Source organism: Notolabrus celidotus, chromosome 12 (genome assembly GCF_009762535.1).
Source record: "Notolabrus celidotus isolate fNotCel1 chromosome 12, fNotCel1.pri, whole genome shotgun sequence".
In the NCBI taxonomy this organism is placed as follows: Eukaryota; Metazoa; Chordata; class Actinopteri; order Labriformes; family Labridae; genus Notolabrus; species Notolabrus celidotus.
In genome coordinates, this window is record NC_048283.1 from 6,589,379 (window position 1) to 6,603,479 (window position 14,101).

A 14,101-nucleotide genomic window follows, 5' to 3' on the forward strand; every position below is an offset into this window, starting at 1 on the left:
TTAAATCAAATATTTATTAGGGATGTCCCGATCAGCTTTTTTGGCCCCTTATCCCAATCCGATTTTTTTATATTGAACATTTGCCGATATCGAGTCACGATCTGATACTTGTTTTTTTATTTTATTTTATTTAACCTTTATTTTACCAGGAATAGTCCCATTGAGATACAAAGTCTCTTTTTCAAGGGAGTCCTGGCCAAGACAGCAGCATAAAAAGTTTCACAAATAGAACAGGACAAAACATACAGTGGCAAGTAACTATTACATTGATTTATAAATAGCAGTGTTAAGCTTTAAAACATGTGCACGAGGTGATCAGATCATCCTTTATCCTAGTTTTGAAATCCTCCAATCGAATTTAACAGTCCAGTTTCAAGCGACCCTGAAGCTCAAACCAAGAAGACGGAGCAAAGACATTAAAAGCACTTTTAGCAAAGACAGAGTGAGTCCGAGAAATGACAAAAAGAAATTGTCCATGGGACCGAAGATGACAGCCACTGACAACTTTAGGAGTCAATAAGGAGCATAAATAAGACGGCAGCTCCTGGAGTATGGCCTTATAAAGAAAGACATACCAATGCTCCATTCTTCTGTTGTATAAGGAAGACAAGCCCACCTTCTCATACAAGATACAGTGATGTGTGCGGAAACCTAAACCAGAAACAAACCGCAATGCAGCATGGTACACAGAGTCCAACATTTTCAGAGAGGCTGAGGAAGCATGCATATAAAGAACATCACCATAGTCAATTACAGATACAAAGGTTGCTAGAATGAGCTTTTTACACACAGCCTAATAATAGTTGAACAAGAGATAAGAGAGTTTACCTTTAACTAAAATATGTCTCCTGTTTATTCCATTTAACTTAATCCAGCTAGTATTGTTGTAAAACTCGTAATCTGTGTAACAAGCTCTGCTGCATGAGACCCATGAAACTAGTGTGCATGCATTACAGCTCACTTAAATCCGAGGAGAACGTAAATATTGGGAGTGACAGCGAGATCGAAACACGGTTGCATGCCGCTAGCTACAGAGTGGCATGCTATAGAGAACGGCAGCTAATGCTAGCCAAAAGTTTGCTAATACTAATGTGACAGACTGTCCTGTGTATGGTTTATGTTTTCGTCTTGAACCACATGTCCCTGGAGAGTTACCGTAGAGTGCGTAGTAGAGCAGATGCTTTTTACTGTAATGTGTCTGGGCGGTGCACATGTGAGTTCTACAATGCAATCTAAATCATGGCTTGAGTTCTAAATCAAGGTTTCATTTATTATTTTCTCATTATGTAAACACGGTTAAGCGAACTCAGAACACTCAATTATACTCCCATGTTAGCCTTCAGCTGCAAATTATGTGACGTAAATGATCGGATGAGATAATCGGCTCAAATGCCGATCACTGATCAATTAAAAAACGCCCAGATCAGCTCCGATCCGATGGTTGAGATCTGAATCAAGATATCCCTAATAAGTATTATGATGATTTGAACAAATATTCAATTTTTGCCTCATAAACCAGACAAATATCAGCATTTCATGTTGGTTCCTGACTCTCGTCTCCCATTGATTTAGAGTGAAAACAAACCTTATCTCGACCGCTAGCTCAACACATAACACATTCTTTCTCCAGCGAGTGGTTCAAGTGTGATGTGGTTTGGTCTGAGGCCCTTGATCTGTTTCTCACGTCTATTTAATGATCATTCCAGAGGGCTGATTTTAGAAGCACATTTTCTCTCCAGCCATGTTTTAATTTGAATTCAACACAGCTTTATAATGGAACCTGTCAGTGGGTCTGTGTACAAAACATCTACTGAAGTCACTGAAAGACATTGAAGACTGAGACCACACAATAAAGTTTCCTGCATGGGAGACATCAGGCCTGACAGCAGGTCCTCCACATGCGTCCTCATTTGACTTTTACTACGTTTTTATGCAAATTGAGCAAACAGTTCGTGATACCCGCTCTCATTGTGTGCCACAGCTGTTGTCTTGGGTGGGACTGTGACAGCAAGGGTGTCAAGTTTGAGTGTAACCAGACCACAACAGCCTTGTATTTGAAAAGAGGTTGAGCAGGGTCATTATATCCTTGTGCATAAACATTAAAGTTCTAACACTGTTTTGTTTTCATCTGTGCTCTCTTTCAGGTGTGGCTGGTAAAGTAGGACAAGGCAGAGGACCACCCCTCCCTCGCTGTCCTGTCAGGGATAGCAGAGCCCGTCTTTGTTTTCTTTTTTTGTCTTTTCTTTTTTCTTTTTTTTCTTCTCCAACACAACCCCGCAAACGTGTGAATTCATGATCACATGACCGTGGATATGGACGCAGTCCTGTCCGACTTTGTCCGTTCGACTGGAGCTGAACCTGGATTGGCCAGAGATCTGCTAGAAGGTAACATGCATGTGAACTCGAACAGAAGACATCTGAAAACAAACTTTAAAAATTTATTCAACAGTAATTACACCATTATAACACCTGGGTTCTCTGTTTACTTCTTTAGGGGGGGAGTGAGAAAGCTTTAGAACTCTTCCAGGAAATCACCTCAGCTGGTGGTAACAAAATGGGCTTTAATGACGCAGTGTAATCCTTTGAGGAAACTGTTCCTGCTCAAAGTCAACCACTGAAAGTTTTCAGTTTTTACTTAAAACAAATGTTTAAAAAAAAAACACCATGCCAATGCTCTCTGTGCTTTACACAACAAACCCCTCCCTCCAACATAACCACCATTGTCCTCCAGGAACAGCTCATGTTTTGCAAGATTATATAGCGTGACTTCTCCTTGAGTGAGACCTTTATTTTTGGTTAAACAAACAGGACCTTATTCTTTAACCAAAGGTTTGTGCCTGTACTGTGGGGATCCCTTCCAGAGTGTTGTGCAATGTTGTGTCAGACAGTCAGACTCTCAGGAGGAAAAAAAACAGGCACTTGAAGGAGACATACTTTGATCAGGTGCATTCGCCTGCATGGATTTTGTTGGAGCCATTACAGCCCAGCCTCCAGGTGTCAGGTGGAGAAATCGACTAAAGTAGTTCCAAAACCTTTGAGCCTGTTAGTTTTGTGTCTTTCTTTACAGTTTGGTTCTGGGAAGCTTTTTTTCATCAATAACTTTCTGATGTTTTTTTTTAAGGCAGCATTGTGTACACATTTTTACAATCCATAGCTTTTTAATACATTGTGTTGTTGTGGAAAACATGATTTAGGGATGAAAACGCATTTGGTATTGTTTTTGTCACATGAAACATCTTTGTTCTTTTTAATGATTAATCCATAATTGATCATTAATGTTTCCAAAGTTGGATGATGGAGAATACTACTTAGAATTTGCATCCCTATTTGTATCGTATTGTATCTCATGGTATTGAATGGTAATGTACAGGGATGTTACAGTTTTCGAGAATAAAGTAAATGATTGTTGAGAACGTGTTCGAACCAAGCGGCAACCTCTGCCCGCAAGAATTGAAGCCAATTCGGAAGTGTTAAAAACTGCATTTCTTCAAGTGTCCACTAGAGGCTGGCTCCGAAAGTACCAGAAACCACATACACACCAATTCAAAAAAGCCGATCTTTACAGCAGAAATAAACATGTTTACAGCCTGGTACAAAAGACGAGTGTAGTCTGGAGAGCTCGTTTCTCGATCACACTGTATGGGGGGTGAATTTTCTCACAACGCAGCAGTCTCAAAGATATTAAGATTACAAGTTTTCCATTACAATCAATCAATCAATCAATCAATCAAGCTTTATTTATATAGCACCTTTCATACAAATAAAATGCAACCCAAAGTGCTTAACAGTGATTGAAAACAAGAAAGAAGCAGAAGTGAAACAATGCTAAGACATTTTAGTGGAAGACAATAAGATTGATAATAATAAAACTAATAAAAATACAAATTAAAAATAAGAACAACATAAAAATAAAATAAAATAGAATAAAATAGAGACCAATGCACACCAAAACAAAATATGTGTAATTAAAATAAGTTAAAGCATCAAAATTAAGAAATAAAAATAGTTGAAATAAATAGATTTAAAAGGTAAGGATAAGAGTTGAAAAATAAAACTAAGGCTGAAAAATATCAATAAAACTGAGTAGATAAATAAAATTAAATAAATGAATGAATAAATACATAAAAATAGAATAAGATAAAAGTTAAAATTACTAAAATAATAAAGCAACATTTAAATCAATATTATAGTAAAAGGTAGGTAATAAAATTGTATAAAACCCTACATAAAAGCCAGACTGAATAAATACGTTTTTAGTTTACGTTTAAAAGTCTCAATATCTCTATCAGCTCCTCTCAGATCCTCCGGCAGGCTGTTCCATAGTTTGGGAGCGTAGTGGCTGAAAGCAGCGTCACAAGAGGCAAAAGTGACTTGATTGACAGAGAGAAACACTGTAGCTGTTGGCTAGGAGGCTCAAAGCCAGCCTCTTTACCTCACAGTAGCTCGACAGCAGTTAGGTTGACTTCAGCATATCCAATATGGCTCCCGCCAACGATTGGCCTCAAAACAGCGCTTCAGAAACAGATGGGTGACATCACTGATACTACATCCATTATCTATACAGTCTATGGATCAAACACACATTTTATTCTGATTATCCATCAAGTAAAGATAAACAATGTGTGGTCCCGTATTATAATCAGCTATAATGGTGGTGTCATTTAAAGCATGTTTCAATGCGAACCCACTGGCTGAAGGTTTAACCACCAGCAGAGATGCTTAGCTGGGGCATGCAGCTGTGAGCCAGATCTCTTCGATGACTCTAACTTCTGGGAAGCAATACACAATACCCACCGCTAATTTCACGGGCACAAGTGTTGAGAACTTTTTATGGGACGCTATCTTTGGATAAAAAACTGACAGACTGGTGGAAAGTCAGTGCAGGGAGATTTCCCAGACTGGCAAAGCTGGCACGCTAGTATCTCTGCATACCAGCAACATCAGGGCCTTCTGATCCTGTTTTCTGCCAGTAGACTGAACGTGACCGCTTGTTGGACATGCTTGTTTTTCTCAGACAGAAGAAGCAGGAAGAAAACAGACACTGCGAGTTTGAAATTGTTCTCTTATTGCAGCAATTCCATCTTTAGTACATTTAGGTCTCTAAACAAAGACTCAACAATCTGATCTTCTTGTGGAATGATGAAGCAGGTCTGAACCAAGTTTATAATTTGAAGTGATTGACACTCTGCCCAGTGCCTGTCGTACACAAACGCTTACAGTAATGTAAACATGAGGTGATGAAGATCATATCAGGCCTGTCCAATTATTACTTTTCAAATTAAGTTGAACTGAAGATTAAAATCATCACCTCATTTATAACTGAAACACAGTTTCACTTTGCTCTGCTGAACTTTATCCCCTTATTCAGTCTGTGCTGGTGTCATAACTTCTCCAGCTGAGCTTAGAAAGTAAAGGGGGTGAGGTGGTGAGTGGGGGTGTAAGGTTGGCAGCTGGTGATGTTACAAACAGCAGCTAAATTGACCGCTGCCTCACTCTGTGCTTCTGGCTTGTAGCACTTAATTGGGCTTTTATACACAGACAGAAGGAAGGTATAGCCGGAGTCAACAGGGCTCCTGTTGCCTAGCAGCACCACAAGTTGCAGATAAGAATATGGGTTAAAAATGTAATGCAATGCAGTGAAGAGCAGCGAGCCAGCGAGCCGAGACGTGCTCCAAATTCTGATATTTACCCATGTGGAGGAATGTGCCAGTGGCCTTTACATAAGATAAGCCAGCCTTTGGTTGCACTGACTTGTGGTAAATATTTAAACTCATTAAGGATGTGTCATTTGCTTGACTCAGGAACAGGATTCAGGTTGTCACGCTGCACTTGTTGACAGATTTTGTTCCTTTCCCTCTCTGTGTGTGTGTGTGTGTGTGTGTGTGTGTGTGTGTGTGTGTGTGTGTGTGTGTGTAAATGTGTGTAGGCAAGAACTGGGATTTCACTGCTGCCCTCAGTGACTTTGAGCAGCTGCGACAGGTGCATGCTGGGAACCTGACGTATTCGTTCACAGAGGAGAGGAACTATCCGCCCCCAGAAAAAGAGATGGCCCGGGTAGGACGGCCGGTTCTCCAACGCCAAGATGAGGTGGTGCAAGGTGAGGACACCAGCCAGGGACATGTTGTAATGTTACATAAGATGAATTAATCGGTTAACGGGCACCTGTTAAAGGTTTATTAAGAGATGTAAACACTTAGTAAGATCCAGACAATTATCAGCAATCACTATCATTGAGCAAGTATTTACAAGAAGACTTTATAAAAGTATACTAACATTGAACTCTTTCTGCACATCCTCTGTCATCGTCTTACAGCAGCAACAGAAAAGCGTCTTTCGAGGGGCATTTCACACGCCAGCTCAACCATCGTGTCCCTGGCGCGCTCTCACGTCTCGAGCACTGGAGGAAGCAGCAGTGAGCCGCTTCTAGACACGCCCCTCTGCACTTTCCAACTACCAGACCTCACGGTGTACAGAGATGACTTCCGTGGCTTCATCGAGAGGGACCTCATTGAGCAGTCCATGATGGTGGCCTTGGAGCATGCTGGTGAGATAAACTGAAGATATTGGAACACTGAACAGCCAAGAACAAACCAGTTGTGATAAATCCTGAGAGACATTTGGAACAAATGATTTAGGTTGAGTTTCATTCAGCTGTGTTAGCTTCAGGCTCCTGGTATTCTGCATGCTGGTTCATTATAACACTGCTGTGGCTTCCAGGGACGCATTAGCAGTGCAGAACAGAGCTGCTGTTGTTGTCACTGGGAACACCTGTGAAAAGTAAAAAAGGTCTTTATCCTGGATGTTAATGAGGTGATATCTACCACCTGTACCACAAGTGAAAACACATTCGTACATTTTGAAGTTGTAGTCTTATATTACCTTTCTTTAAGGAGGTTAATCACACTGAAATGAGATCAAATAGATGGAGTCCTGAGGAAATGTGACATTCAACTTCATGCAATTTTCTGTGGCTACCAACCTTAGCTTTAATTCTAAAATTAGAGCTGACACATATAGAAATGAAGACATTTCACAAAATACAAGAACACAAAAAACACATAAGTGGAGGAGATATTGCAGCAGATTAATGAATAAATAACTCAGTCTACTCTAATGCTACAATTTGTTTTTGATAGGTTAGTGTTATTTCTTTGAATGAGCAGCACTAAGAAAGCAGGTGTTTGTGTTCCAACTCTCCAGCCAAAAAGTGGTGTCAAATATCTAGAGAGATTTTGTGAAATTCTTCATAAATAAATAAATAAATAAACACAACAAACAAAACTGGTCTCTTCAAATGGAAAGAGAGACCAACTCATGAGTTATGAAAAAGTAAAAATTCACACTTTACCTGTCTTAGATATGCATGGTAGAAGATAGAGTCACAAAAAGTTAGTTGATTTGAATGACATGGTGTGACCAAGCTGCAACCCCCAGTCCAATGCGGAAGTGCTAAAAACTGCAGTTCATTGAGTGTCCACTTGAGGCTGGCTCCGGAAGAACCGGAAACCACATACACACCAATTAAAAAAAACTGATCTTTAAAGCAGAAATAAACATGTTTACAGCCTGGTACAAAAGACGAGTGTAGTCTGGATAGCTCATTTCTCGATCGGCACACACTGTACGGGGGGTGAATTTTTTCATAACACTGTAATTTCAAAGATATTGAGATTACGAGTCTTCCAATGAGAGGCACAGCTGACTTGATTGACAGGCGGGAACACTGTAGTTGTTGGCAAGGAGGCTCAAAGCCCGCCTCTTTATGTTACAATCGCTCACAGCGCTTCAGAATCAGATGGGTGACGTCATGGCTCTTACGTCTCTGACCTTGAAATCCACTTTTGACACTCTTCATTTCCTCGTTCTCAAAGTACTGCAGGATCATTTGGATTGAACACTGCTCCATCTCTGTACTGAGCTGACTTGATGTTTTTCCGCAGGGCGCCTCAACTGGTGGACGAAAGTGGTTTCAAACTGTCAGAGTCTGCTGCCCCTGGCAACCAGCGGAGACGGAAACTGTCTGCTACACGCGGCCTCGCTCGGTGAGTATCACACTTTTAATACGTGACCCCGGTACAGCGCAGGTTTGCACTCCATTAACATTCATTAAGAGAGCTTCACTGTTAGTTCAAACACTGATTGCATTTTACAGTGTCAGAGAGCAAATTCATTTAGCCTCAGCGGCCCACAGAGGAGCCATAACCCAGGAAATTAATAACGCCCTAACTAATGTGCAGGCATTGTTAGAGCGCTTGTAGTGCATCACTGCTGGAAAGTGGATTTAAAGTAATAATTACATTTGAAACCTGTGCTTTGTGGAGATACTCTCAGGTTCAAGGCAAACAGCTGCAGCTTTTTTTTTTTGGTTTCTCAATATGCTGACTTTAATTTCTTAACATAAAAAGGAAATACAAGAAAAACAATCTTATATATTTACACATTTTTTTAAAGGTATTCACACACATGGTTTTACTGGTGTTTTAAATGTTGTGATTTTGTCTCCTGTTCCAGGTATGTGGGGGTTTCATGACCGGGACCTGATGCTGCGGAAGTCCCTGTACGCTTTGATGGACCACGGTTTGGAGAGAGAGGCCCTGAAGCGGAGGTGGAGGTGGCAGCAGACTCAGCAGAACAAAGAGGTCAGTTTAACGGCCAAATTCCACCAGATCCGTGTCCGGCCCATCGCCGATCTGTCACGGCACCGGATCTGATAGGTTTCCATTCTAGTCAATGTGTTAACTTCCACTGGATCCCATCCGTTGCGTTCCGGCTGTGTCTCTGATCCGGCAGGTTGGAACGCAACGGATCAGATACACAAGGCTTCTATTTTTGCCGGATGACAGAGCATGATGCATCAATCACCACAGAGCAGATGGAGCGGGACAGGAAGTCATGCACCGAAACAAAATTGAAACATCAAGTTGAGTTTTTAACTTGACTATGACAACAAAATGTCATATTGAGCTGAGGCAGGTCTGGAGTCAACAGGTCAGAGGTTTTTAGAGGACCATAAAGACAAAATAGATGAGGAGAGGAGGAGGAGAATCCTTAATTCAGTGATTACCGTGGGAAAGCCTTGGTCACATGACTCCAGCTGTCCGGCGGTCCGGCTCCGTGCTGCATTCCAAAAACGCTACCAGTGGGTGTTGACGGACGAGAGAGCACGGAGCCGGACCACCGCGGATCCGAGACAGACCGGACACGGATCTGGTCGAAGTCCCGTATTAGAAGCTGCACTTCTCCATGTCATCTTTGTAACTCTGAGATGACTGTATGATTAAAGTGTCCGTGCATTCAGAAGGCTGAGAGCTTGTGATCAAAATGCTGTTAGTGTGACCAACAGGAGGAAAAATACAGAGATAATGGACAAGCAGAAGCTTTGTCATGATTACTCTACCAGATGCTCCATGCCTGCCTGCAGCTGCCTGCACATCTGCAATAAAGCATTTCAAATGTCAAATACAAACCGGCCACTCTTCTTGGTTAGTGTGATGTATTTACAGCTACATTTAATAACAGCTGACAACAGGGAAAATGTCAGGCAGACATTTAGATACTTTAAAACGTTTCTCATTCCTTGAGCTCATTTCTCGAGTGTATGAATTACAGCTGTGGATGTTGTGTTGTAATTAGACAGAGCAGCTGATGCACAATTGCCTTTATGAATGTAATGATGTTTGGTCTTAACGTCATTAAAATTAAATTTAAGTAAAGGGGGAATTAGAATCTGGACAGGGTGAGTAAGATGTTGCCGCAAAGCAAAGGCGTCGTCTCATGATGCATTAATTCTGCTTACCCAGCTACCAACTAAAGACATAAACAGTATGACACAAAGATGATTTCATTGATTTGAAGATAATTTGTTTATACAACTAAGTAAAAATAGCTCCTCCAATTCAAAGCATGTACAGATTCTTATCAGCCTCCTCACAGGATGACTTAACATTCAACTGAACTTTTCTGTTTGCAGTCAAGTTAAAACATCAGCCTGCTTATTTTTTATAATTCACACGAACTCAACGTTTCCACTGAAGGTAATGTTAGACAGTTGAACAGGACTTTTTCAGGGATATTTATGTTGACGTTACTGTCCTCATTCCTCTCTCCTTCTTCTCAGTTCTTTGCAGTTAACACCTGAAATGACCTATATTGCAGTGTTTGATGTTGTTGCTATTGTCACTGCAGCTTATGGTTACTTTGTAGTGATCAGCAGTTTAGAGATGCTCTCACAAGCTCTGCTGCAGTTGCCTGGATTGCAGGACAAGATGTTGCTCCACTTTTCCCTGTCAGAGATGGTTGGGGTCAGCAGCTCCTCAGGCTGCTCTCACATCTGTGCCCTCTAACTGTCTTTATGTCTCGACTCTCAAGACCAGCCTGAGATAGAAACTAACATATTGCCACAGAGTCAACAGGCGGAGGTGAAATGTGCTGGTCTCCTTTCCCTGGATTTATTTGATGTGACGTGATCAAGATGCCCCAGGCTAAAAAAATGTGTTATGGGGTTATGACCAATCAGAATCAAGTATTTAACATATCTGGGTAGCAGTGTTTACTATTGATGCTGGTTAAAGTAGTTTCTGTACTGGACTACAAAATATTAAGAAGTTTTGAAACAGAATTTTTTTTTTTTTTTTTTTTTGGACAGTTAATTTGGATTTTTCACAGCTTGACTCACAGTTTCTACATTACTTACCGTCTTTATAATGGGGGGAAAAAGGAAAGAAAAACAATAGAAATACACATTTGTATAAATTCATTAAATATAATGATAATAATAAAAATAATAATAATACAAATTAAAACTAAAAAATTGTTAAAATTAAACATAGGCAAGGCAGCTTTATTTGTATAAAGCATTTCATAAACGAGGGCAACTCAATGTGTTTTACATTAAAACATTAAAAGCATTGGAAACATTCAGAAAAGCACAAAAGAGCACAATAAAAACGACAAATATAATAAAACAGAGAGAAGAAAAGGAAAAATTACAAATATATAAAAAAATTAAATTAAAATTTGCATTTAAAGTGAGTTAAAATGAGCTAAGATAGGAAGGCTGTGGCAAATAAAGGTCTTAGTCTTTGATTTAAAAGAGGTGAAAGTTGGAGCAGACCTACAGCTTTCAGGGACTTTGTTCAATATATGTGGTGCATAATGACTAAACGCTGCTTCACCATGTTTCGTTCTGACTCTAGGGACTGAAAGCAGACCAGTACCTGAACACAACCTAATGAAAGGCGTTTCAGGCAGGGGTCTGGGCCACCCGTACAACCACGCTCTATGCCGAGCTCAGCTATGTTGAAACTGAAACTTGAAGGCTTTATAAAAGTAGAGTTATGCAGCACTACTGCTGATGTGATAGAGTCGGTCGTCTCTCAATCAGAAGGTTGGGGGTTCGATCTCAGGTTTTGCTGTCCATGCTGAAGTGCCCATGGGCAAGACACTCAACCCCAAACTGCCATTGTCACAGCCACCAGTGGTGTGTGAACTGGATTAGTTAATACTGATGGGTGGTTTTCATAGCAGGCTCTGCCATCAGTGCATGAATGTGGAGTGAATAGGTGATTGTGACATGTAATGTAAAAACACTTCAGAAGACGAGAGACAGCGGCGTGTAAACACAGTCCGTTTAAAGTGTCGCTGTTGTCTGATCTCATTGAAGCTGTATCAAGTTGAAAACACTGAGTTGAAATGTGCTTTGCAAACACAAGAATAAAACTAAATCACAACATTGAATAAATCATGACATTAAACAAACACAAACAGAGGTGTGTCTGATAAATGGACCGTGTGGTGTTGGCTTAAGGTGCTGCAGCTAATGTAATGCAGGTTTGCTAGTTTGCATTGATCTCCTTTCTTTATCAACAGTTTTGTTATCACAGAGAGGTCATGTTAGTTCACTTTCACACCTTACTACATCCATCAGGTATTTGATTGTCTTTAGCAGCTTATAATCTCACTTCTTATCACTCGAGTGCTCGAGACTGCATCGAATGAAAAGATAGCTTTATCGCTTCCCTCCTGTTTAACTGTATTATCTCTGCTATCTACACATACTACTGATACTGTGTTTATCACAAGCTCAGAAAGATACACTTTGAGTCGTGTTTTCACTGCACTCTCCTTCCAGGCCTAGAGAGCGTCTTCAGAGCCTTTTTTATTTTTACACAGCATAAAGACTTTCCTCCCTCTGAAAGCGAGCCAGTATGTACTCCAAAGAGGTTTCAGACAGCGTGCTGACACCCACAGAGGAGATGCCACACGAATGACTGCCCACTGTTCACTCGTTCTTCAACAGCAACCACAAGAGGTGTCCTCAAGTAAATCTCTTGAACCCAGTTAGCTCTGGTGGAGCTGCACAGACGCTCACAGCAGCAGATGATTGTTGTTATATTTGGACGTTTTTCATGCGTGAAAAAGCGACAGGTGAACCGGGGGCTCTGATTCTAAAGAAGGAAAATACTAACAAGTGGTTTTCTGGAGGTTGAAACATGATATTAATGAGGATCCTGTTGCTACTGTGTGAACAACAGAGCTAGACTGGTTAAATTTCTGTCCTCAATTGTCAGCATGTAACCTTGTGGTAAGACGCCAGAACGTCAGTGCATGCTTTTGTGACATTTGACACTCCTCCTCTAAATGGCAAACGTGTGTGTGTGTGTGTGTGTGTGTGTCCTTCCCTTCTCCTCAGTCCGGTCTGGTGTACACGGAGGAGGAGTGGCAGAAAGAGTGGAATGAACTGTTGAAGCTGGCCTCCAGCGAGCCGAGAATACACTACAGCACCAACGGCACCAACGGGTAAGGTCTGACTCGGACAATGCAGGGCCTGTTAGCCCGGCACGCACTCAGTCACACTCATGTTTTTATTCATGAACAAACAACTGAGCTCACAATCAGCACCGAGTGCCTCAGTCAATCTGCTATTTATTGAAGCAAGCAAAGGTTCAATGGGTTAAATATACTGAACATAAAACTTTGTAAAACACTGTTAAAGTTTGAAAGTTGATTACATTTTTTTTATGTGTGGAATCAGTTTAAATTCATTTTTTCCACCATCAACCGTCCCTCACGTGTTTTGAATTCCTGTTTCTGCACAACAATTCATAATTATCATAATTGTAGGTCATAAGCGATCCATTAATGAGACAGATAAACATTTACAGTCGTCTGGAAGCTTTGATTATCTCTGGTTTTGCAACACCATAAACAATTGTGTCTCTGTTGTCTTCAGGGCGGAGTCCTCCGACGAGCCGGTTTACGAGAGTTTGGAGGAGTTTCACGTCTTTGTTTTGGCCCACGTCCTCAGACGACCCATCGTTGTGGTGGCTGACACCATGCTGAGGGACTCTGGAGGAGAGGGTAAATATCTGCCAGAGGCCTCATATTGCTCTCAATAATAATGACATCACGTTTTATTCATGAGCACCTTCCTCGCACTGAGTGTCATCGGACTTAAGGAGGTAGAACAGTGACTCAGGGGTTAGCAGTGATGTCTGTATCCTGGCTGCTGCAGGACCTTTGTGTCTGTGTTTGCATGTTCTCCCTGGGTTTGTGTGTTTGCTTTGATGCTCAGGTTCACCCCTGCAATAAAAACAGAGTATGGTGGCAGTTTTGTATGTAGAACAGACAGATACTCAACTCAACTTTATTTATATAGCACCTTTCATACATATAAACGTGCAGCCCAAAGTGCGTCACAGAATAACTGAGACAGAAAACAACAGCAGTGGTAAAATTATAAAAGGCATGATTAGAAATAAAATAAAATCAACACAGTAAAATTAATAAAATAAGTAAGAGTAGAAAGAAAAGTTAAAAATAAGGTAGCGTTGACAAGATCAGATGAATACAAGAAATAAATAGATAGATAATTAAATAAGATAAATAAATGTTAAAGCAATGATTATAATAATAATGCAGCCCAGGGCTAAAAAAAAGGTAAGTCTTAAGTTTACTTTTAAAAAGACCCAGAGATCTAGCTGTTTTGATGTCCAGAGGCAGAGAGTTCAATAGTTTAGGGGCAGAAGAAACCTCCAAGTTGAACTGCCACTAGTGCACAGAGGAAGTAGATCATATGGCTCAAACAAATCCTCAAAGTGCG

General features: G+C 40.7%; 1 protein-coding gene across 4 annotated transcripts in view; it reads left to right on the forward strand.

Annotated features, from left to right (window-relative positions):
• Positions 1-14,101, forward strand: part of otud7b (OTU deubiquitinase 7B) — a 62,847-nt gene that overhangs the window by 35,358 nt on the left and 13,388 nt on the right. For 2 of the 4 annotated variants that reach the window (XM_034697935.1, XM_034697936.1), the window contains exons 2-8: positions 2,145-2,385; positions 5,927-6,097; positions 6,314-6,544; positions 7,941-8,042; positions 8,512-8,639; positions 12,692-12,798; positions 13,232-13,359. In XM_034697935.1, the coding sequence (XP_034553826.1) occupies positions 2,301-2,385; positions 5,927-6,097; positions 6,314-6,544; positions 7,941-8,042; positions 8,512-8,639; positions 12,692-12,798; positions 13,232-13,359 (952 nt within the window). In that variant the 5' untranslated portion in view covers positions 2,145-2,300. The remainder of the gene's footprint in view (positions 1-2,144; positions 2,386-5,926; positions 6,098-6,313; positions 6,545-7,940; positions 8,043-8,511; positions 8,640-12,691; positions 12,799-13,231; positions 13,360-14,101) is intronic. The other 2 variants (XM_034697937.1, XM_034697938.1) reach the window with 1 other exon arrangement.